Source organism: Camelus dromedarius, chromosome 15 (assembly GCF_036321535.1).
Source record: "Camelus dromedarius isolate mCamDro1 chromosome 15, mCamDro1.pat, whole genome shotgun sequence".
NCBI lineage: Eukaryota > Metazoa > Chordata > Mammalia > Artiodactyla > Camelidae > Camelus > Camelus dromedarius.
The window spans coordinates 18,338,357-18,364,663 of NC_087450.1; the positions used below are offsets into that span (position 1 = coordinate 18,338,357).

Below are 26,307 nucleotides of genomic sequence, written 5' to 3' on the forward strand. Positions count from 1 at the left end.
CAGATCTCTCCCAAGTGTGCTACCATTTCATTCATGCTTATGTGATCTCTGACTTTAAGGAGTTGGGTGAGGTTAGTTTACAGAATTAAATTACAGACCAGCTTATTAGAAATGGATAAAAGAGGTGAACACATTATTGAGTAAATTTGATTTTATTTATGTCTCATCTTCCGGCTGTGCCTTTTAGCTCATGTAACTTTTGTACCCACACACTTTCTTCTTGTAACATTTTAACTCTACTTGAAATTACTTTGTCTTTGTGCTTCCAACTAATTGCTCTTTTAAAGATATGTCTGACTCAGTTGTTTTCCTCTTTTCTGACTTCTATCTAAAGTCAAAAGAAGGTAATGACAGAGAAAGATGACACGGAGAAGCAGGAGCATGTTCTTTCTTCCTCCCCGGCCTTCTAGTCCTCCTGCTAGAACCCTTTATTGGTCAGATTTTTCATAAGGAGCAGCTGGTAAAGAAATGTTGTTGGCAGAGTCCCAGTCCCAGTGTCACAAGCAGAGTGCTGAAAACTGTGTTTGGAACTTCAGAGAATAATTTAATAACTGGTACACATTCATACTTCCTTTATATAAAATTTTTAAAATTCTATGAAAATGTTTATATATCAAATTAATTGCAATTTTAAAAGCACTTTTTACTTTTTTCTTTCTTTCCTGCCTATGAAACATGAGATAATGACACAGGTAATTTAAAATAACAAATCCAGCCAAGTATTTGGGTACCCACGAAGAGCATCATATTAGGCCGTGAGAGATTTAGGATATCGAGTGTCTTTTATGTACAGCATTCATAACTACAAGGATGAAAAGATAGATGTCTCCTGTCTTCATGGATTTTTGGAAAAAAAGGCTAGTTTTTTTTATTAACACTATGTTTCTAGTAATCAGCTTAGGCTGAGAATATTCCTATTAGCATACATTTCTGTGGCATTCACCTGCTATGAAATGTAAATAATTCCTTGTCTGCTATAGAGGAATACCACAAGGGAAGATGTATTACCTTTTTCTTCTGTCATGAAAATGATTATTCTCACTTCATCCAATGGCATTAAACTGTTAACAGAGTATTACCTGCAGCCTATTGAACAGCTCATGTTAAAATTATCCACAAAGCATAAATTAGGATTTAAAAATTAGGATAAGTGTTTAGTTGTCTGATGTAGATAATATTTAAAAATATATTCTGGAGTGGATTGATTCATTATCACAGGGTGGACTTTCCTATTCTATACAAATACAAGAGAATTATGTTTTACCTTGTATCATTTTCCGTCTTTACTGCCTTTCTTTTTCTTTTATTTAAACCATAACCCCTTAGGCAAGCTGGGAAACATGCAAGTTTGTATTCTGAATAGAAACACAATGTTAGCTGGAAATTAGAGTCTGAGTCATCTTCATTTGAATACACATTTATTTTTGAATACGGCACTAACAGCATGATGATAAACTGTCACAAATTTGTACCAAGAAGCACACATCTTTAAACTGTATTGTTTTCCACAAGTAATTTAGGTGTAACATTATTATTATTTGGTACTAGAGTCAAAGACGACATTTAGATTCTTCAGCTTTGGGGCATTTAGTAACATCGAAATGATTGTCTAGTCAGGCAGAGGAAAGAAATTCAAATGCAGTTTCTTTTTCTTCTGCCAGTTCCTTTGCAGTAAGATCCATCTTCTCGCGGGAGAAATCATTAATAGGGAGACCTTCAACAACCTTCCAGGTCTTATCCTGTTTGAAAATAATTGCAAATAAGAGATTTACGATTAAACTAGAATTGATGTTCCAGCAAGCAACAACTCAGTTTGAACTTAAATCTAGAGAAGTATCTGTTTTAAAATCTGATTGTAAAGAAGCAAACCAAAATCCAGATCTTAATTGACAGATAATTCTGATAAAAACTCAACACTTGAATTTAAAACTCATTGATCTAGAAAAAAAATCTTGCAGTGAGGCTTTACTTAGCAAACATGAAAAACTACTGACTTTAGTATGGTTATAATACAGAGCAACAATACTGAGAACCATTGATTCATTTAGAAGTAAGATAACACTTGGAGGTCTCTAATGTTAGAGGTATAATTACAAAATGTGGGAAGAGTTGAAACTTGCTTTCCAGGTCAATTTCAATCTTTCAGTTGTGCTTCACACGATTTTAAACCTGAGAAAAATGTTCAGCTTAGGAAAGGAACAACTTTCTAGACTAAATTATACCATTAGTAATAAAAACATACAACTTACTTACCCAGTAGGGCTCAGAGGAAAATCTCCCCAAAAACCTTACCTTGATTGTAACAGGGAATGAGTAGAGCAGATCATCGGGGACCCCGTAGGAGTTGCCGTCAGAGATAACGCCCATGGACACAAATTCTCCCTGAAAATGACACTCGATGTCTTATGTTCTCATGGTGCTCAGGGACTAGTTTACATAACCAACTGACACATGAACTCACAAAATCACACCCCGTGACACATTCTTACTAAGTTCATTACTGTTTAAGGAACCATTACCAGGCACTTCTACGACAGGGCAACTTTCATGGTGGTGATCTCATTCCATTTATCCAATCCACATGTGAAGCAGGCCAGAGAAACATAACCCTCATTTTGTAAATGAGGAAGCTATGGCCCAATATAGGTTTTAAGAAGAAAAAAAAAGTCACCTCTAACCATGTGTGCTAGGTGCTTTCCACAAATCATCTCATTACCCCCACAGCTTTGTGAGGTAGACACTATGTAGAAGATGACCAAACAGCTCAGAAAGGTTAAGCAGCTTTCCCAAGGTTACTCAGCTCGTAGGCAGCTGAGCTGGGGTATGAACCTAACCGGCCTGACTGTAAGGAAGGCTATGTTCTTTTTCCATTATAGCACCAGAGGACGAAAGTAAAAGAGTGGCTCATGTGAATCACTGAGTCCTTACCTCCGGGGTTCCAAACCAGATGTCTCTCACATGGTCACAGATGGCTTTTGCAGCAGACATCGCACTGGACAGTTTTCGAGCCTTGATGACAGCAGCCCCACGCTGTTGCACAGTCTGGGTGGGGCAGGCAGAGACAGCAGGGTTACTTGACCATGACAGCAGATTTTTCATTAAGTTCATTCAGGCTGATCCTGGGTGAAAGGCTGCAACCGTAGCTCAATGTGTCCCCTCCGAAACCACGCAACTACCCTATGCTGGCTTTACTAACCTTTTTCAGTTTTAAGCACCAGTCTTTCTGAAAAGGGAAAACTACAAATCTGCACAGAAAGTTTATGATGCTTCCTACAAAGAAATGGGTCTCTATAAGACAAATGGATGACTAGAGGGTATCTAGTTTTTTCCCACTTTAACAATCAATCTTGACTGTGATGCGACAGATCAGATCAGATCATGACTGGCTTAGTATGACCCCCAAAGAAAGTATGTACTCCTCAGAGCAACTGTGAAAGCGGCTGTCCTTGAGTTTCCTCCCACCATCCCTTGGAGAGACACGCAGGTCACTAATATGGTGTGTCTCTCAAGAGATCTTTCTGCGTGGCTGTGAAGAGAGCTCCCAGATTTTTCTCACCGTGATGAATTCTCCCTTGAGCCAGCTGTCATCTTTCACAGCTTCATAAACGCCAACTTCCTTTCCTTGCAGTTTCACCTTGGCATGGTTGACATCTGGATACTGAGTTGAGGAATGGTTTCCCCAGATGATGACATTCTTTACATCATCAGAAGTCACACCCAGTTTAAGAGCAATCTAGTACAACAGAAAACGAATATCTTCCTTAGACAAATGCTTTTTAGTTCAAATTGTAACCTATTTGACAAATGCCCTTCAGATACAAAGCCTTGGGGGTGGGTATAGCTCAGTGGCAGAGCGCATGCTTTAGCATGCACAAGTCCTGGGTTCAATTCCCAGTATCTCCATTAAAAAATAAATAAATAGACCTAATTACCCCCTGCAAAATAATAAATAAAACAAATTAAAAAAAGATATAAAGCCTCTGAAACTTCAAGAGAACACAAGAGTTATATTGATTTGTTTAAAAAAAAAATCCACAAATTTTATTTCTTGGTAATTTCTCCAGTTTATTACTATAAACAAACTCTGAGCCTGAAACATTACAGGGTACAATATTTAAATAAAATGTTTAAGACTAAAGAGCATTCTATAGTTTGTGAATAACTTATTAGTATAGTGAGTGTATCAAATATAAGATGCCAAACAAGAGTTCCATACTGCTTGAATATGTAAATGTGATTAATACTTGGTTAATACGTGGGGATGTCTCCTCAGCACTTCTGAGCAATCACGTATTTAGGTACTTTCTCCATATTCAGGTGAAACTTTTAATATATACCATATATACATTTTCAAATAATCCTAAATATGAAATTTTGAAGTTGGAAGTGACTCATATTACCAAGTATGACTGTCCTCATTGTAGAGGTTATGAAACCGAAGGGAAGAGTTTAAATATAACATACAAATAATACTAAAATTATAACAGACGTAACAATCTCTGGCTGTAGGTTCAGAAAGCACTTTAGGATCCTGCATGCCTTATAGTCACATGAACATTGATTATGTTATATAGATAGGATAGTAGTCACTGAAAGGGCTAGAAAGGTATGTTTTTAAAGACTTAAATAAAATTAGCTTGCTTATTTTGTTATTTGCTTGATAAGGTAATACGTAGAAAAGAATTATGGTTAGTTGTATGTGTTTGGGCATACCTCCCTTACTGCACTTTGCAGATTTTGCGGGTTTTTTTTTTTTTTTTTTTTTTTTTCAAATTGACGGTTTTTGGCAACACTGAGTTGAGCAAGTCTATGGGCACCATTTTTCCAACAGCATTTGGTCACTTCATGTCTCTGTGTCACAATCTGGTAATTTTCGCAATATTTCAAACTTTTTTTTATTGAAGTGTAGTCAGTTTACAGTGTTGTGTCAATTTCTGGGGTATGGTATAATGCTTCAGTCATACATATACATACATATATTCCTTTTTATATTCTTTTTCATTATAGGTTACCACAAGATATTGAATATAGTTCCCTCTGCTACACAGGAGAAGCTTGTTATATACTGGTTTTGTGAGGATTTTCCTTGTAGTAACAATTGTAAGAGATAATCTGAAAAGTTCAGTTGGTATTCTGTGAGAATTGTTGCATGTGCAGATGTGGTTTTTGATATATTTGTGGGAGAGGGTGAGCTCCCTGTCCTCCTGCACCAGCTGAAGCGCCCTCAAGTTTTTTCACTATTATTGTATTTGTAATGGTGATCTGTGATCAGTGACTCTTGATGTTACTATTATAATTGTTTCTGGGTGCCACGAACTGTGCCCACATATAACAGCAAACTTAATTGATAAATGTTGTATGTATTCTGACTTCTGGTCCCTGGTCTTTCTCTCCTTTGGGTCTCTGTATTCCCTAAGACAAAAAATTGAATTTAGACCAATTAATAACTCTACCGTGGCCTCTAGGTAATCAGGTGAAAGGAAGAGTGGCATGTCTCTCACTTTAAATCAAATGCTAGAAATAATGAAGTTTAGTGAGGAAGGAATGTCAAAAGCAAGATAGGCTGAAAGCTAGGCCAAACAGTTAGCCAAGCTGTGAATGCAAAGGAAAGGTTCTTTAAACAAATTAAAAGTGCTACTCCAGTGAACACACGAATGATAAGAAAGCAAAATAGCTTTGTTTCTGACATGGAGAAAGTTTTAGTGGTCTGGACAGAGGATCAAACTAGCCATAACATTCCCTTAAGCCAAAGCCTAATCCAGAGCAAGACCCTAACTCTCTTTAATTCTAGGGGGCCTGAGAGAGGTGAGGAAGCTGCATAAGACAAGTGTGAGGGTAGCAGAGGTTGTTCATGAGGTGCAAGGAAAGAAGTCATTTCCAGAACATAAAAGTGCATGGTGAAGCAGCAAGTGCTGGTGTAGAAGCTGCAGCAAGTTATCCGGAAGATCTAGCTCAGATCATTAATGTAGGTGGCTCCACTAAACAACAGATTTTCAGTGTAGACAAAACAGCCATCTATTGGAAGAAGATGCCATCTAGGGCTTACAAAGCTACAGAGGGGAAGTCAATATCTGGCTTCAAAGTCTCAAAGAGCTGGCCGACTCTCTTGTTAGAGGCTAACGTAGCTGGTAACTTTCAGCTGAAGTCAGTGCCCACTTACCATTCTGAGAATCGTAGGTCCCTTAAGAATTCTGCTAAATGTACTTTGCCTGAGCTCTATCAATGGCACAACCAAGTCTGAGTAACAGCACATCTGTTGACCACATGGTTTACTGAATATTTTAAGCCCACTATTGAGATCTACTGCTCAGAAACAAAGATACCTTTCAAAATATTACTGCTCATTGACAATGCACCTGGACACTCAAGAGCTTTGATGGAGCAGTACAACAATTTTAGTGTTGTTTTATACCTGCTAACACAACGTCCATTCTGTAGCTCATGGATCGGATCAAGAAGTCACTTTGACTTTCAAGTCTTATGATTTAGGAAATACATTTCATAAGACTATAGCTGCCACAGACAGTGATTCTCCTGATGGATCTGGGCAAAGTCAATTGAAAGCCTTCTGAAAAGAATTCACCATTTAAGATCCCATTAAGAACATTTGTGATTCATGGGTGGGGGTCAAAATATTAACATTAGCAGGAGTTTGGAAGAAGGTGATTCCACCCTTTCTCAGTGGAGAAAGTATATACAGATATGGTGGAAATAGCAAGAGAACTAGAATTAGAAGTGGAGCCCGAAGATGTGACAGAGTTGCTGCAATTGCATGATAAAACTTTAATGCATGGGGAGTTGCTTCTTATGATGAGCAAAGAAAGTAGTTTCCTGAGATGGAATCTATTCCCAGTGAAGATGTCATGAAGGCTGTTGAAAGGACAATAACGTATTTAGAATATTACATAAAATTAGTTGATAAAGCAGCGGCAGGGTTAGAAAGGATTCCAATTTTGAAAGAAGTTCTATGGTGGGTAAGTGCTATCAAACAGCATTGCATGTGACAGAGAAACTGTTCATGAAAGGAAGAGTCAATTGATGCGGCAAACTTCAATGTTGTGTCATTTTAAGAAACTGCGCCAGCCATCCCAACCTTCAGCAACCACCACTCTGATCAGTCCGCAGCCACCAACAACGAGGCAAGACCCTCTACCAGCAAAAAGAGTATGACTTGCGGAAGGCTCCAATAAGGGTTACCTTTTTTTTTTGGCAAAAGCATTTTCAAATTAAGGTATGTATTTTTTAGACATAATGCTATTGCATACTTAATAGCTACAGTATAGTGTAAACATAATTTTTATATGCTCTTAGAAACCAAAAAATTCATGTGACTCGCATTATTGCTATATTTGCTTTACTGTGGTAGTCTGCAACAGAACTCACAATAACTCTAACATTATGTCTGTAATTTGTTCCTAATTAGACAGTAGAATTTATAATGATCTCGGAGAAAAGGTTCTGGAAAAAATGTTTTTAATGTGTTAGGGAGACCTTGTGGGTGATTTTTTCTTTCCTTTTATATTACAATAAGAATGGGAGAAAAAGTTGTGCCAGAATCCACAGCTTTTGCACACATAAATAAAAGCAGTGCTGCATCAAAGCCCTGTTTGAGCATTCACCATATAACAAAGGAAATACACTCTGATATTTTAAAGAAATTTTAAAAACAAGGATACTAATAACCCAAACTGGAAATAACTCAAAAGTCCTTCAAGAATGGGTAAACCATATGGCTGTTAGCATAACTGATGCCATCTTGGGCCCTTACAGATTCTCTTATCCTTTCTCTCACCCTGTCCAGGACTATACTGTATAGTCAGTCATTTCTCTGTCATCAAAGGCTTTGTAGTTAATAGATACTGTTTAATAACCATTAGGACTGTGTAGCCTGTGTTCTGTCAGTCCCCAAACAATGATGAAAACCTCTGACGTCCCAGCACCCATGAGACTAGTTACCCATTCATAAATCTTAACTTAGAAATGCAAGTCCTGTTTCAAAGCACCTATCCCGATACCCTAGGTTAACTATAAAACTGTCCCCACGGCCCCTCTGCGGTGCAGAGTGCAGCTGTAAATGCTTCTCGATCACTGTCCTCCAGATCCCACCCTATGAGTAGTTACTCTAAAAGTAAACTGATCCATTGATTATACGGAGCTGCCTGTCTCATTTTTCGGTCTCAAGATGCCTTCTCAGTTCGGTGGGCACTTTTCATTCCCTCTGTCCTCCAATACAAACTCTGGTACATTCATACAGTTAACCAAGTGGAGTAACAATAAAAAGGAATGAACTACTGATACATGCAGCAACATGGATGGACATTAAAGGCATTACACTGAGTGGAAAAAAAAAAACAGTATCAAAAGGTTACTTACTGCATGATCCCATTTTTACAACATTGTCAAAATGACAAAAGTACAGAGCTGGAGAACAGATAAATGGTTGTCAGGGTTTAGGAAAGGAGAGGGACTGTGTAACTGTAACAAGGCATCATGAAGGATTTCTTCTGTGGGTGATAGAACAGTTCTGTATCTTGCCTATGGTGGTTATAGTAATCTATATATATGATAAAATACCACAGAATTATTCATAAAGATGTGCAAAAACTGCACAAATCTCAGTAAATCTAGTTAACAGTGTTGTGTATAGTTTAATCAATTTCCTGGTTTTGACAATGCTCTGTAATTATGGAAGATGTCACCACTAGGGGACGTGGGTGATGGGTACATGAGATTCTCTGTACTTTTTAATGCAACTTCTGAGTCTATAATTATTCCAAAATAAAAAGTTAAAAGTAAACAAAACAACCACCAACCAACCAAAAGGATGAAAAAGGCCATCACCTAAAATGTCTGCAATGCCTTGAGTCATCTTCATGCTAATTTATTCAGTCAAGTAAGAAGCAAACTGATCCTTTTAGTAAGTTGAGACTCATTTCTTATATCTTAAAATAGATTTAAAAAATAACTTAATATTATTTATTTTTGACATTTAAAGTCTCTTCTGATCTAAACCTTGGTTCATCTAGAATTCTGCAAGTATTAGGACTATTAACTACCATATCAGCCTTCACAAATTAGATGGATAGTTGGTTTCTGGGTACCCAGCTACTGATCATCAGCTTGGTGGTGGGGTACAGTGGTGTGTTGTGCAGTGAGCACCATTTTCTGTGTGTGCCATGGCCTGAAAGGACTTGGGAAGAATGGCCCTTACTTATATTTAACTCGCATCGCTGAGAAAAAGGAAAACTTATACTGGGGCAAGTGACCTATGATGTATCAAGAACTCAGAACCCATAACTCTGCTGAATGTCAGCTTGGACTGCTCCAAAGCACAGTGAAGACAAACTGCCTGCAGCCTCTCTTCCCTACAGGAGACTCCCTTTACTTCCTTCATCCTGTGGCCCACCACCTCCTCCTGTTCTTTTGATCTCTTTAGTGAACCTACTTCTGCCTGGATGGCAAAAATCAGTACTCTGCACCCAGCAGATGTAGTTTCTAAATATCAGTCATGTCAGAGCTAAACTGCCACGTATCCAGGACAGAAGTTCCTTGCTCTTTCAGACACTTTCATATCTGTCATACAGATCTGTTAAACAGCTTTTGATTCATTCTCCTAGTAGTTTTCTTCTCCCTGATACCACATAACTGGTTTCATTGCCAAATTACCTTGTCAGCAGCTCAGGTTGGCAAATACATAGGGGAATTCTGCAGGTGATAAACAGTCACTAGGTAGCTAGGGCCTCTGATTCCAAAACAAATTATGTAAGACTTGTACCCATTCACGTAAGAAAAATTAATCTTTGGGTTTGTTATTTTTCTCACTGGATTAATAGCCTCCACAGGAGGAAGAAACTGCTTCTTAAAAAAACTCCTAAAAGCTCTCACTGGGCCAGAGCGGCATGCTAGAACAGGTGATGTGGCTCCTTTCCCCTTTCTCCTCACTCAGTGCTTTCACCCTGCAAGGAAAGCTGTGTCAGGCACTAGGACAAAAATGTCACTTAGCTGTACTTCTGGAAGCAGAATCTTCCAATGCCCACCTGCACCAAGGCCTCAGGTGAACCAGCAAAGATGAAGTTCACTGGTGTTGTCGTCACTTTATCTCCTTCTCCCTGATGCAACTAAGTGGGTCACCATCTGGCAACCCAGAGTCTTCAAATGCAACACCTATGGTACCATCTTTTCCTTTAAAACTGCTCTACTGTACCCAGATCTCCTGCCTCCAGTCATTCAAACAAACACACATTCCTTTCCAGCCACCAGATGCTGGCTAAGAAAAGAAAAAGACCCAGCCTACAGCCCAAAGCCTCTTAGGAAATAACCGCAATTTAAGCTTGTTATCCAATGACCTTCTAAATTAATTGGAATATTCAGATTTCTGAGGTGTGACTCTTCTCAAATCTTGGTTATATTCCTCTTAGTAATAATAATTAATAAATAATAAATAATTATAGCAGCCAACTTTTACCGTGTGACAGGCACCAGGATAAAGGCTTAATACAGATCTTATCTCATTTAATTCACATAACTACCTTCTGAGGTAGGTACAATTATTATCCCGTTTTATAGCTTGAATATATTTTCTCAGGGTCACAGAGCTAGTGAACGGATGTAGGTCACTTGATCCCATTATATAAGAACACACAGAAAGGTCTGGGGTCAGGCAAGTCTAGGTGGCTCCATCATTTACTAGCTGTGTGACTTTGACCAGGTTCCCTGACCTTTCTGGGCTTCAGGTTTCTCACCTGTAAAACAGGGATAACAGATGACCATATGAGATATCGTTACTATGAGTCATAAATGGCAAATTACATATAAAGCATTCAGGTTAGTGTAGAAACTTAACAAATATAAATTATTTTCTCCTTCACTAGGTCCTCCACAGCTGAAAGATGATCAATTCTTAGCTTAAAGCAGTGGTTTTGTTAGTGAGACAATAATAAGGAAGGGATGGGGTTAAACCGGAGCATGTCATATCCTGCAGAAGTAGAATACCAGGCAATAAGAGAAACTGTAACATGCACTGGACGAGCGTAAGAACCAGAGCATGAATTTCAGAACGCTTCTGTGTTCTAAGGCGATTGATGGCTTCCTAGGTCTTCATGTGGAAACAAAGAATAAGTCTCAGTAATTAACGATTTTAAAAAGAACAAAGAATGCAGGAACAAACAACTGTAATCAGGCAAAAGAACTATAGCAAAGGTAACAACTCAGGTATAAAGACTCCCCACTCTGTTCTGTTTCAAAGGTAAAGATCAACCTGAAGCACATTTTTGAGCTGTTTTCCAGGACCCAAAACCCCTCGAGCGATCAGCCACAGGAATACCTGAAGCCTAAGGAATGATGATGTTGACCTTTGCTAACTGTCGTAACTTCACTCAAGTAGGTGCCTGGATTTTGTCAATCTGCAGTGACCTTTGCCTCGTTTTAATGCTAAAATCTCTACCTCAAGGGCTCGGATTTCTGCCAGTTTTGAACATGCAACACATGTTTGAACATGTGGTTGCACTGCGCAAGCGCACCTAGAACTCCACCTTTCCCTGGAAGGTTACACTTGTCCTTTCATGAATATGCAGGACCCTTACCTTCAAACTCCCCTGATCTTGCTGTTCAGGGAGACAGTGCTTTGAGAGCTATCTCCCTGTCCCCTTACTTGTCACAAATATAAATGCTTCTGCTTTGATGGAAAGTGCTAGGTGTGTTCACTGGCTGTGCACCCCAAGTGATGGACCCATTGAGTCCAGTAACAGTTTTTTAACTTAGATCTTAAACCATCTTTTGGTAAAACTAGTTTTCTTGAAACTAAACAAAGCTGTCTTCTCTAGAAAAAAAGAACTAAATGCATAGACCTACCTAAGCAGATGAGCTGGGGATGAGGAAGGATGGCAAGAAAAGTGCTAGGAAAAGAAAAGGGTTATGTCTAAGAATTAGAACTTTGTCTTGACCTCTAAGGGCACTTGGATTGTCTAGGTCTGAGAAAGCCTAGGAAACTAGCACAGATGAATGGCATGGCCTCTAATTTTTAAAAATTGTTTAAAATTTTAATTTGTTAATACCCTGGTCACTCACCCCTTGGTATATTTATCTAAGGCTCTGAGGGGCAAGGAAATAGGGCGACAATTAAAATTTAGCTGCTAAGTAGTAAAGAGTAGGAACTTTTGTGGAAACATGCAGAATATTAGAACTATATAAAAATAAAAATTAAATATAAATGTAAAATTAAAAATCAAACTTGATTGCTCAGCTGTAGGGAAAAGGAAGCAGAACCACAAGAACACACAAAGCTCATGTCTTCCTTTTTATAATCTCATACATATCCAACATTTTGTATATACTATCATGTGAACTATGTATACTAATGACAAATTTTAAAGCTCTATATGAAGAAGACATTAGCAATTACATGTTATTACAGTTAGGAAATGAAATATAGTTGAGAAAATTAAGTACTAAAAGTTCAGCTGCCTTGAGAGATTAGATTTAAAGATGCCCTAACAAATTAGAATAGGTTTGTACTAAACCAAAACAACAAGGTAAAAGCACAAAGATTCAGCTGCTTTAAAAGTGAGAGAAAAAGGTTTTAAAGTTGAACATTCATAAGATTTGAAAAGGCATCCTTCTTACCTGCGCTTTAGCTCGGTTGTGATCCAAACGAGTCAAGCAACTGAAGTTCTCCTTGGGGATGGATGGAGCTGACTTGGCGGCAGTCAGGCAGTTGGTATTGGCTGGGTTTCCCACCACAATAACCTAAGATGTACGGAAGGCACCTCAGAGCTACAGACCATATACCAATTAACTAAACCAACTTAGCACATAACTGACAAATGTGTAATATGTAGCTTTTGTATCCAACTTATGTGAGGTAAACATGCATAGTTATCATTATAGTTTCTAGTAGATTTCTACCCTTCCTTCTAATGACTTTTCCCCCTTGGTAGTATTTGGTGTAACTACTGGGGACATTTACTAAAACCGACATGATATACGCAAGTCATTTTTTTTGTGCCAAAACAGAGACAGCATTTATCTACCTGCTACCAAAAAACTGATAACCTCAGGCTCTATTTCAGAGTTTCATTTAATCATAAAATTTCCTTCTTTGAAAAGTAGTCCAAGAAAGAAATTCTACCTGAGAAGTTTACTTTAGGGCAGTGATTTGCCCTTATGAATTAAAAGTGTTTCTCAATCTTGCCTAATCCTAAGAATTAACTAGAACAGCTGCCAAACTGCCAGGTGCCACCACTTCACACCTATTGCACCAAGAGGAGAAAGCGCTTCAGGCTCTCTGTCTCTCTTTAGTCAGGGAGGTATAGGGTGCAGTGAATTACCAGCGTATAGAGAAATACATGATATTTTAAAAATCTTTAATAAAATGATTTTTAAAACTTACTGTGAAATTATATCAAACTTACAGAAAAGCTATAAGCATATTACAAAGACTAACTCCTACATTCCCTGTATCTAGATTCTCCAATTTGCCTCATCTCTCTCCCTTTCTACACACACACACACACACACACACACACACACACACACACACAGCCCTTAGTCTTTTTTTGGCTTATCTGAGAGCAAGCTGCAAATATGATACTCCAATGTCCCTAAATACTCCAGTATCAGTGTATATTACCCCGAAAAAAGACACTTTGGGCTGAGAGGCAGTCACTGTGCAAGTAGCACTACAATTCCATGCAACCTTGTAATTTTTTAGTAAGAGGTCTGGAGATTTCTCCTCAATTCATTCTATTATTTTCTGTTAATGATTACAGAGAACAAAAGTTAACTATTTGAAATAAAGTCCACAGAAAGCAAAACTTCAGGTGTCTATGAATTATTATAACAGATAGAACATTATAACTGGCAACTTAAAAACATCTTATAAAATTTTCTTTTACCTTTCTTCGAAGTCAGGATTGGGAAGGAGAAGTATATCAAAATCAGTAAAACCTCTAACTAGCAAGCCTTTTTGCTGTGACAGTTAAGTTCTAGGTAGCTGATACTTAACTGGTAAAAGGAGGCTTTAATGTAATACTAAGACAAATTTAGAAACCAAAATAAATAGCTTGAACACAAAGAGACAGAACAGGAAGTCATGCTAACTCAGCTCTTCAAGAGATGAGCATTCAAAATTCTTCTGAACTGAGAAAATCTGGGCATTCAGAAGCCACCACCTCCTATCACTGAGAAGAAACACAGTGTACAGCCATCTCCCTTCACACAAATCCAAATGTCTGAACAAATAGTCCCACACTGCTAAAGGCACCAGAAAGTTCTGTGCTTGTCTATAGGTTTACCAGCTAATATTAAATTTCCATGTCATAGTAATAGGCAAAATATTTTTGAGTTCCTCTGAATACAGATTTCTAAACTATATGAAAAAAACCCAGAAAGGGAGGGCTAGTCAAGCAAAACTCTGTATCTTTATTTACTGACAACTGCACAGAACTGGAAAAACAAGGCAAATAATTTTGTTTTCACTTAATTGTTGAAAGCAGAAGTTTCAAATGCTGATGATGAAAAACCCTATAAAGTACTATACCAGTCACCTTAACTGACTTCTTGGCATACTTATCCAAGGCTGCACCCTGGCATCTGAAGATTTTCACATTTGCTTTGAGTAAATCTTTCCTCTCCATGCCATCCCTTCTTGGCATGGAGCCCACAAGAATGGCCACATCCAGGTCTTTGAAGGCAATCTCTTCTTTGTCTGTTGCAATGACATCTGTGAACATGGCAATAAACATGTAGAGCTACTTAAACACCAAAGTCAGAGGTTTTCTTTTCCATACTGAATCTGCCCAGTAACTCTTTCACTTTGTAGCAAATGTTTACTTTTACAAATCACACTGATCAAAGTTTTAATTGCCCAAGAAAAGAAAGGCAATATATTAATTCAACAACCACAACATCAACAGAGTTGTCAATATATTTATTTTGCTTTTGTTATTTCAATAATTCTTCTCCACTTCAAAATTCTATAGCTTTTATCTTTTATAACAATGCAAAGTACTAACATGATAACTTTCAAGGCAACATTAATTATTCACACAAGTTACCACAGATAACACAAAAGAGAAACTAATTCACCTAACCTTTAAGTTATAATTACTTTAAGTTCTAAGGTATCAATAACAAACTAAAATAATGTTTATTAAGGAGTTTTGTGACAGGAAGAACACTGAGATTTGTCAAATTTAATTTTAATATTTTACAGATGAAGATCATGAGGCTTAAAGAGATTAACTACCTGCCTAACAAAAAGGAGTGGAGCTGTAATTCCAGTCCAGGTTGGTCCAGAGTTCACCCACTATGCTGCAGTGTCAGTCCAATAAACATACACAACTTGTTTCTTGATTAAAGAACATATAGTTGACCCTTGAACAACACAGGTTTGAACTGTGCAGGTCCACTTATACGTGGATTTTTTCTTTTTTGGTGGGGGCAGGTAAGTAGGTTTGTTTGTTTATTCTTAAAGGAAGTACTGGGGATTGAACCCAGGACCTCATGCATGGTAAGCATGTGCTCTACCACTTGAGCTGTAACCTCCACCCATGTGTGGATTTTTTTTTTCAATAGTAAATATTATATTACTATACAATCTGAGGTTGGTTGAATTGTGGATACAGAGGAATCTTGTACCTGGAGAACCAACTATAAAGTATACTTTGATTTTCTACCCCAGGAAGGTTGGTGCCCATAAGCCCTGAGTTGTTGAAGTGTCAGTTGTATATCACTGCTCTCTTTTGGTGACAGTATTAAAAAGGCCATGACCAGTGCTACAGACTGAATGTTTGTGTCCCCACAAAATTCACATGTTGAAAACTAACTCCTAACATGATGGTATTAGGAGATGGGGTCTTTGGGAAGTGATTGAGTCATGAGCAGGGAGCCAAATGGACTAAGACAACCAGGATTCAGTGTTGTCATCGGTAAATTTTTAGATCAGTGAACTTGTATCAGCCAGGCTGCTGCAACTCTCCAAGTTAGTGTATGTAAGAGCACCAATTAGAGAAAAAAATTATCCATCTTCTTCTCAGCCATACATCCTTATCTGCCCAACCATCTCTTCCCGTCATAGTCACAGCTGACAAGGACAAGCTGACTGTAACTTGCACCCATTAGTGAGAGCAGAGAGAACTCAGCAGAGAAAGGAATAAAAATGGAAAAAACCAACAGAGGAAAACACTGGGTGAGGAAAGGGAGCCAGTAGAACCGCCTGGCCAGGGTAATGCATTCCCTTGCACAGTTATGCAACCAAATGATTCAGATGGCAGACTGCTCCTTCTAGTAGATGTTTACTGAACAGATAAATGAATTCTGAGCATGGTTTCTCTTGGGCATGTACATATTTTTGCTTTGTGCAAACTTGGAAGTATTATTATTAATCCGTACCCCCCCCAAAAAAGATCATGATGAAGGTATAGCTAAAGAAAAATATTAAAATTAGTTTACAACTTCATTAAATGAACCTTTCAATCAAATTTAAGACTTCTGTCTTAAATAGTGTTAATAGTTCAGAGATTCTCAAAGGCTCTTAGCAGAACTCTGTAAGGTTTCTCGAACTATGTAGTATACGATTAGAACAATTTACATTAAATCTCAACCTGATGATATGGGGTGGAACTATACATTGGGACCAAGAAATTTCCAGCCCCCAGGCAGCATATGGCTCTGGAATATGTCATTTAGAGCTGAAAAAGTTCTCCATTACAGAATGGTACTATTACTATTTAAATAGACTTTAAATAATAACACAGTGTAGACAATTTCAGGTGGATAACCCTTGTGCAATATTATATTTAATTAGTAAAATAAACTACACCTGGACATATTGGGAAAAAATAGTCTTTTACTTTACACTGATTGTTTCTCACTTTTACCCTTATTTATTCTTGGTATACATGTTACCAAACAGTTGTTCAAAAAACAAAAACAAGATGCTTTTATGAAATGATTTCTAATCGAGAGGCTAGTTAACAAAAATCTAAAAATCTGTTTTTTGGAAGAATGAAATATTGTAAAATCCCCTTCTCCTCCACTCCCCAGCTCACCTTTTAGCAGGGGAAGGGCACAGTCCTGCAGCTCCATCAGGACACCATCCAGGACACCCATCATGGGAGTGATATCCAACAGCACAAGAATTATAGGCTGCGAAGTAAATAGCAAGGACAACATCTGTCAGTGTGGGTGATGTCATTTAGTCACAGAAAAAGTCCTTTCACAAAATTTTTGCTAATTGGTGTGTATATATGTATAATTCTGGCTAATTAGTCATAATTATTTTAGGAAGTCAGGAATGCAATAGTAAGCTGCTTTCAGAAAAAGGAATGCTATAAAACCAGCAATGGCGGCTAACAGACACAGTAAGAGGAATCACCAGATCTGAATTTTAAAGGAGTACATGGAAGAAATATCAAGATAAACTGATATGCCACAGCTTGCTTTTATTGATAGCTGTATATTTAATTTCAGTTTATAGAAAGCAAAGTACAGTATCTGGCATGAGGAAAGAACTCGATACCCATGGGCGAAGAGAATGGATAAATGAGTACTTTAAAAGTGCTGATTCAGCAACTTTCTCTCTCAATGACTCTCAACAGTTACTGTCAGGATACCTACTGGATGCACCAAGTCAACTGAACAGTATGTGGAACAGTTCTAATTTGCAAAGTGTTTTCATTGCCTGGAGGGGTGCATATAGATAAGTTACCAGATTCTACTTATCGTCCTGTGCTTAGGGCATTTGTTGGGATTACCCATTCCTTCACCATTTAAAAATTTCTTTGCAACTAAATACAGGGTTTTATTGAAAACATTCTTACTTAGACAAAATTTAAAGACTCTTGCTCCTACCTGGTCTTTACCAAAGACAGATCCATTTCCAATACCGTACAGCAGTGAATATGCAATTTGACCAGCTGCTCCAGTCACAAGGACCCGGATTGGTTCAGACTGTAATGAAAAAGACCCATGAACGTCTTATTAAAAAGTGCTATTTGTCCCTAAAGATATTCAGGATTTCCTCTATAATATGACAACCACATACTTTAAAAGTTGATTAAAATCTTAAAGTCTCTTCACATCTGGCTTAGTAGAAGATTAATTTATCTCAGACTTGTCCCAGTAAATACAGCATGCACAAAGCAAGTAAGCAACTTCTGGGACATGTATCCTTTGGCTGCATATTTATGTGGTCTTATTTAACTCTCCCAGCCATCCTAGATTTACGAACAAAATCGTATCCATCTTTTTTATATTTTACCACTGAAATAGGCTTAATGGTGTTGATGTGCATTATATGATGATACAAACCCTGGCGGCCACTAGAAACTTACGAATCCTCTTATGCAAATCCCTCCACTCCCTTCTGCTCAAAAGAATCCTGCACACCAGGAAGTGGAGTAACAGTGGTTAACATTTCCCATTTAGGAGCCAGAAAGTTTTAATAAAAACTACTAATCATGATTCAACTTAACTACTTGGAGGAAGAAAACTAAGCCTGTATTTTTCATTTAAGGAGAAAGAAAAATTTAAAAAATGACAATATCTGGATTATAGTAATTTTAGCATTAAACAATGGCAACATGTAGTAACATCTGACAGCCTGATTCCAAGGGAAAATTAATTTTAAAGGTGAGGAAGGGGAAGAAGTACATAGAACATACTAGTTATAATACAGGGAAGTCACCTTATAGATCTCAACAGACCCTGAACAAAATGTAGATATTTGGACCAAAAAACCCCCAAACAAAACTAATTCAAAGTGAAGACCTGATGACCCTGAGTCATTAAAAGAAAAAAAAAGTTAAATTAAGGTCAGAGAATTAAAAAGAATTGTTTATATTAAAAAGAGCTGAACAAAAACGTTTGGAAACTCAGTAAGTTTAATTAGATGGAAAAACTCAGGGGAATTGTTCCTTTCTCTGACAATGCTGGGTAAATGTACTTGCACTCTGTCACCTCTGTTGTTACCCACACAAGAGCTGTAGCCCACTGAACTGGCTGGCGATAGAAGCATTTGATTTCTTTATATTTAGAAGTCCCTCTTTGAGAGGGGTTGTGCTTCTAGGACAGGAGACTATGACCGCGAAAGGTCCTTCTAACTTTCACACCCTAACCTCTGGAGGTCAGCAGCACTTAGCAATTTGGTAGGCACGGAACTCAGAGGGGAAAAAAAATCTCAGGAAAGAAGTGTCAATTGTTGTAGAGAAATGAATCTGAACACAGCAGACTGTGTATGCATTTCTTCCTCAGAGATGTGACCACGGCAAGAGTGGGAAAAAAGGGAAAAGTAAGAGTTATTCCTGACCTTCTGGGTTTCTTCCCCATACTCTTCACCAATTTACCCCCATGCTTTCATTTCTCTAAATATGCAGAATGATTAATTCCACAAACAATCCAATTTTAATACAGTATATATTAATGTTCCCAAATAGACTTTAGGTTTATAAAGAACACTAAAACTTATTATATATAGTTATCTTCTATCGCATGGCCTTTATCTGTTTTAAATTCTGTCATTTTCCCCTCTTCCCTTGAAGTATAGGAGGAAAAGGAAAGAGGGGAAGAAATGATTCCTCCTTCCTCTTTAGAATGCAAGCTCTTCAAGGACAGGGGCTTTGTCTATTTTATTTACTGTTGTATCCCAACTGCCTAGGACAATGTCTGGCATGTAGTTGGAGCTCAAATATTTGCTGAAGGAATAGCTGGATCTTGTAAAATGACTATCAAAACCTTGGAAATGTAAAAGAACTGTTTGGAAGCAAACTTAACATGCTTTTAAAAATTATTTTATTCACATATACTTGCACTGAGAAGCCTGGAAACTTAATGACCACAACAGCTCCAGCTATAGTTGGCAAAATTATTTATGTCATTAGTCCTAATGAAAGTCTTCCTTTGTTATGCACCTTGTGCTATTATAGGCCAGAGAGTCCATTTAGTGAACCACATGCAGGAAACAAGAGGATAAGCCAATTTTTTTTTTTTTTTTTTTTTTTTTTTTAAACAGGGGCTAGAGAGGCAGTACAGTGTGGCCTCTAGAGCCAGACTTTCTGGTTCAAACCTTGATTCCACAACTCATAGCTGTATGTTCTTGGGCCAGTTACTGTATTGTTTCTCCACAATAAAATGGAGATAACAGCAGCTACCTAACAAACACAGAGGTTGTAAGGACTGAGAGAGTTAACATTAATGCAGTAAGAACAGTATGTAGCAAGCACTCTAATTATAGGTCTCTCTCACCACAGATTTTTCCTCTAAGGACTCTTGTAGCCTGTGTCTGTTACCCTCCAGTAGACTGTGAAACCTTCATGCGAGCATTCTCCCTTTGATTCAAATTTGCACTCCCATACAGTGTTCAACAAGTACTTGTTGAATGAATGAAAGTAAGGGTTAAGAAAAATATAACACATGCTACTTCACTGAAAGCAAGCTAGGATAAGAAATGAGTGGGAAAGTGAATATTACTATCTGTAAAGCTGAACCTCCCAGAATATCAGGTAAATGGTTAGAATCGTGTAGTCGATTGTAGGCACTAATTTTAGCTACTAAAAAAATGTGTTCAAAGTATCACACCCTAGTGAAGGGGTTGTGGGCAACTAGCGAACAGCTGCTAATTCCACCCCAGCAGTTCCCTTCTTCTGTATCACTAAGTAAATTATCTTCATAGGTAGGTAATTCCATCTTGTTAACAGTAGTATGAAGCCTACTTAACGTCTGAATGTTTGATGATGAAACAGGAAAGAAAGCAGGTATTTGGTTCTTTCTGCCCTTTGCAACATTGCAGTGAAAAGCAGGAGGGTGGGAGATTCCCACTGACTTCTCACAATGTTACAGTGTGAGGGTAGGTTACTATTCTTTGCTTAGATATCTGGGCAGTCTGCCAAGATCCGAAGGAATGCCTTTGCTCTTGGCAGGGCACTAATAATGACCTTCTGTCCGATGCAGGCTGCCTTGCGCATGTGCTCAAGTCTCAGTTGTAAAGCTTGAATTTATGTGTTCTTTCTGTTATTCTACAGGAAGACCCAAGTATTCCTTTTTTCCTTTCTAATTTATATATATATTTCTATAATATAAAAGACAAACAGTATCATTCAGATTCCTTCATACAGTTTATTCTTGCTGTCACACTCTATGGACACAAGCAAAGAATTTGCTTCTTCAAAAAAACTGTTCTGAATAGTTTACAAAAGATGACTCTTTTCTCAGTGATTGTTCACACTCTCCTGAGGAGGCAAGGAGATTGAGTCATATGAGAATTTGCTGTCAGTTTCAGCAAAGTGACAGGAGGATTCTTCTCATGGACATCTATGTTAGCTGGCGCTTGAGTGACCTTCCAGAGGTTAAGGCCTGGCTTGATAGATTGTGTAGGAAAGCAACACAAGAATGTGGGGGCAAGGATCCTTCTATGACCTTGGGAAAATCATTTGACCTCACCAGGGTACGTTTTAAGATTAGAGGAAACGATTTCCAAATTCCCTTCCAATTCTAAAATCCCAGTATTCTGAATTGCAAGGAATAAAGCTATCAAGTAATATACATGCAGATACATACTTCAGTTTGTATTTGCAGTATGAGCTTGTATCTTCATCCAGAACCTCAGGAACTAAAAATACATTTTCAGAATAACTTGGTATGTGTCTGTATGACACAATACGGTAAAATGGAAAGAGTGTGAGATCTCTGGGGGCAAACTATTGCGTGACCTTGAGCAAATCACATTCTCTTTGGGTTTCGATAAACTCAATTTTAAGATCTGAAGGGGGCAGATTTGTCAAGATGACCTTTAAAAGGTATCATCCAGTTTTAAAATTATAAAGTCTGAGGTTCTCTAATAAAAACACCTCCGCTTTCTTGCTACGATTAGGTCAGAAACCACTGAAACATCATTTAAATGACTAATTATATTATCTGACTAAGTAGGAAACCTAGGTTTAACACTTTCTGAGAATTAGTAGCTGTCCCCATTGGCTCCCTTATAAAGGTAGAGGAAGTAATCCCTTTGCCTTGAAAACACACCTTTTCAGGTTCTGGACAATTTCCAATTCCTTCAAATATTTCCCCACACTCCCCACCCATTTTTACTATTTTGAGATAACGAGGGAAATATAGTCTCAAGTACTGAAGCAATTTCTCTCGGTCTGATGTCAAATGTCACCTTCAAACAGCATGCAGATTATTCCTACGTCAGAGTCCCCTCACCAACCCCCCCTCTTCTCCCTTTCAGCAGAGACAAGATGTGGAGCTCTTGATATCCAATCTTCATGACAAGATGGTTACATTGTAACATTTAAAAGTAGTGGTTCTAGAATTCATAACATACAGATTAGCAAAGAACATTGCACTAATTATTTGGCTAGGGATGCCGTCACTGCATCATGTCCTGCCATTACAAAAGGAGATCTGCCATTACAAAAGGAGATCTATGAACAGGTTTTAAAGAACATTTTGTGAAATTAGATATGGCGGAAACACTTCTCCCGAAAACGTAGATCGTAATCCGAAGCATCTGGCAAGCATTACCCTTGCAGTGAGGGCCTTCTGCTTTCAAGGGCTTTGTGACAAAAGCTCTTAAAAACACTGTGGGCTTAAGAGGAGAAAAAGAGGTTAGGATCCAACACCGTCTCCCATATCAAACCTTATCCTCCTTATCAAACCCCATATCGTGCTTTGGAGAAAACCTGCAGCTTCTTATTTTGTACCCCCAACATGCAGCAGGATTGAGAACGCATCTCTCCAAGGACAGCGATTTCTCTAGAGTCTTTCTAAAAGCCCCCAGCTGGAAATCAATCCCTTCCCAATTACTGGGTCACTGCGACAGTCCCCACAAGATGAGTCGGAGCTTTCCAAAGGGCGTGAAGGACAATGCCTTGCAACCTCCTCCCAATAATCATTCAAGCGCAAGACGCTCCACACATGGGTGCGAAGGCCGAGGGTGGGCAGGATGCAGGGGGCTCACACTCACCATGACTGGAAACTGCACGGATACTTCCAGCACCTGCAAAATGAGCCTCGAGGAGTCGGGTCACCTCTATCGCGGAACCGACTCAAAAAGGGCGAGCGGTGTTAGAAAGAAAAGGCTAGACTACTGACCGCCGAGCCATCTGGGAACTGTAGTTTCTGCTGCCCTGGGTTGGGCGCAATCTCCAATGAATTTCCTTAACGTGTTGAACTACACTTCCCGACATCAGAGGGTCTTCTCACGCCCTTCTCCCTGCGCTCTTCTTCGGTTGCAAAGTAGTCCCCGAGAGCGGGCCGCTGTGATTGGAGGACGGCGACGAGCGGATGATTTCGGCTAAGGAGGAAAGGACCTGCCGGATGGCGGCCAGCAATTGGCGGGAGGGGAGGCGCGTGTTAATTTAAGGGAGGAGAGAGAAACCTCTCTGCTACATCACCCACCCTGGCGCTTCTGAGACGTTATCCTCACCCAAGGGTAAACGTGGGAGGTAAAAAGACCTTCCGCTGCGTAAAGCCGGCTCGACCCGGAAACAGAATCTTTTTAAAAACTATTCACACTTTCCGGGGGCGGGAGGAATTGACGTGTCGGGAAGACCCGGCGGCTTCTCAGGTTGCTAAGCGACGAGGCGGGCGAGCTCGAGCACAACTTGGACGCTGAGGAGTACCTGAGGCACCCGTGGCGCGGCACCTCGGAGACCGAAGGGGCTGAGCGAGCGCTCCGTGCGCTCCCGGGTCCTTCTTCCCTAGCCCGGGGACCCGCGCCCCGGTTGTGTCCGGTGACAAGGTGCGGGGTTTGCGAGAACGCCCACTCTGAGGCGGCCGGGGGCCACGCGTCTTCCCCACTCCGGAGGCAGGTGAGTCCCCGCAAGCAAGGGGGTCTTTTAATTTTAGGGTTGGGAATGCGGTTGTGCGCCGTCTCGCGTTGCCTTTATCGACCCCGGTGCTGATCTACTGCGCGGGTTCCCTCAAACTCTCTGGTCCCTTTCTGCGCACAGACTATTAGGGCAACAGCGATCTTTTGGAGGGCGTAGTGCCCTGAAGTTCGCGCCACATCCCCGCTGTAAGAGGCAGCTCTTTTCAAGTTAAGTGAAAAGTTTTGAGCTCCTGCTTTGTGAGAAGTGAGCCCCTCCCTTACTGGAGTTCACAGTTAAACTTTTTCTCTAGGTCCTCCGTGGATGTTGACACTTTTGTCCGTTCTCTTTTGGAAACTGGACGCCCTATAGACCATCTTGACCTTTAAATTGTGCCAAACTTGCATTTCTAAGGAAAGCGTGGCAACTGAATGGGAGACACCTGTTGGTTCAGGCAGTCTCAGCTGGTAACACTTAACGAGGTTTTCGCGTAAAATTAGTATGGCCAAGAAAATTGTGCTGACTGAAACTTTGTTTCCTGTGGATGTTAAAAGGAAGATATGCTCTGGAATAGCACGTGTGTAGTGAGATGAATGATCTATATTAGATAACGTTGGTGTAACTTCTGTTTTTTCTGTATCACTGGTAGTTGAATGTCGAGTGGTATCTTTCAGTTTTTCTCTCTTCAGTTTTGGGAGGGGGTTACTGTTGTGGAAAAGAAGTACAACTTACTTTCCAACCTGATCTGTCAATAGCATTTACCATACCTGACTGTCTCCTTGAATAACTGTTTACTTGGCTCTCAGACAACATAACTTCCCTGGTTTTCCTCTGTGTCACTGGTTGCCCCTTCTCAGTGTTCTTTGCAAGCTCTTTTTCACCGCTGACCTTGTAACATTGGAGTGCCTGTATTCTTCTATCTGCATTTAATCCCTAAGTGATCTAATTCATGAGTTGCATGGTTTGAAATGCCACTTCTATGTAAAAAAAAAAAAAAAAAAAAAACCAAAAAACCTCCTAAATTTGTGTCTACTCCTAAATTCCAGACTCATGTGTCTAACTACTTATTATTTCCACTTGAGTTTCCGATATGCATCATTTCCACTATTTTACAGCGTCTTCTACTGAGCAATTGTATGTAAAAAGTAAAGCACCACACCTTTTGGTACAGATATATGACCTGTAATTTCCCCAGTTGTAAGATGTTGATTGTGGATGGGATTATGAGATTTCAAATGGTACAGTAGTGAAGAGTGGGTTAGATGAAGACTGGTTTAATAAACTGGCCAGGAGAACATAGGGCAAAGATTTTAGGATGTGGCACTCTGTTAGGCTCTGGGGATTCAGAAGTTAATAATACACAATTGCCACTTTTTAGAGTCCCTAGGTTAGCAGGGAACACAGGTAGGTAAATCCATAATGACAACATGGCGGGACTTCATTAGTAATAGGTAAGAGTAATTCTGAGCTGCCATGGCTTCACAAAGGAGGTGCTGTCTGGATATGGACAAATGGATGTTTCTGCCTAGCAGCTAAGGTAGGAGGTAGGGTGTTAGGTTGTCAGCACGATAGCTTGCAAACATAAATGCTTTAAGCTCCTGATTTTTTTTTTAACTAAGGCTTTAGAATTGTCTAAGACTGTAGCCACTACTCATGTGTGGCTGTTAAATTTAAATTAATTACAATTAAATTAGCGCACGAGAGTTCCCTTTTCTCCACATCCTCACCAACACTTGTTTTCTTGATAATAGCCATTCCAACAGGTGTGAGGTGGTATCTCATTATGGTTTTAATTTGCATTTCTTTGATGACTAGTGAAGTTGAGCATCTTTTCATGTGTCATTTGGCCATCTGTATGTCTTTGGAAAAATTTCTCTTCAGGTTCTCTGCCTGCTTTTTAATTGATTTTTTTTTTTTTGAATGTTGAGTTATATGAGTTCTTTGTATATTTTGGATGTTAACCCCTTATTAGATATATTGTTTGCAAATATCTCCCATTCAGGAGGCAGCCTTTTGTTTTATTGGCTTCCTTCGCTATGCGAAAGCTTTTTAGTTTAATGTGGTCTCATTTGTTTATTTTTGCTTTTGTTTCCCTTGCGTGAGGAGACTTATCTAAAAATAATTGCTAAGCACTGTTGATAGGATTGTAAATTGGTGCAGCCACTGTGGAACAATATGGAGATTCCTCAAAAATTAAAAATAGACTAAAATATGATCCAGCAATTTCAGTTCTGAGTATTTACTGAAGAAAACAAAAACACCAATTCAAAAAATATATACCTTCCAAAGGTCATTGCAGGATATATATTACAATAGCCAAGATAGAAAAGCAAAACCTAAGCATCCATTGATAGACTAATGGATAAGAAGATGTGGTATATATACAGTGAATATTACTCAGCTATTAAAACAAATCTTGCCATTTGCCACAATATGGATAGATCTAGAGAGTATTATGCTAAGTGAAATAAGTCAGAGAAAGACAAATACCACATGTTTT

General features: G+C 38.9%; 2 protein-coding genes across 4 annotated transcripts in view; one reads left to right on the plus strand and one right to left on the minus strand.

Moving 5' to 3' along the window:
• Nucleotides 1–26,307, plus strand: part of WDPCP (WD repeat containing planar cell polarity effector) — a 343,492-nt gene that overhangs the window by 151,888 nt on the left and 165,297 nt on the right. Inside the window, exons 3-5 of one of the 3 annotated variants that reach the window (XM_064494449.1) lie at nt 7,072–7,231; nt 11,246–11,379; nt 15,212–15,284. The exons of 1 other annotated variant lie outside the window; for it this stretch is intronic. The gene's annotated coding sequence lies outside the window, so the exon portion shown is untranslated. Of the gene's footprint in view, nt 1–7,071; nt 7,232–11,245; nt 11,380–15,211; nt 15,285–23,467; nt 23,811–26,307 lie in introns of those variants that run through there. One more of the 3 variants, XM_064494451.1, reaches the window with a different exon arrangement.
• MDH1 (malate dehydrogenase 1) lies at nt 1,402–23,424 on the minus strand. The gene is made up of 9 exons (XM_010995047.3): nt 22,964–23,424; nt 17,851–17,949; nt 17,049–17,145; nt 14,544–14,719; nt 12,622–12,744; nt 3,557–3,733; nt 2,929–3,042; nt 2,293–2,382; nt 1,402–1,739 (listed from the first exon to the last, which is right to left on the minus strand). Exons 1-9 carry the CDS (start codon nt 22,964–22,966, stop codon nt 1,614–1,616), a joined length of 1,005 nt encoding a protein of 334 aa, XP_010993349.3. The 5' UTR covers nt 22,967–23,424; the 3' UTR covers nt 1,402–1,613.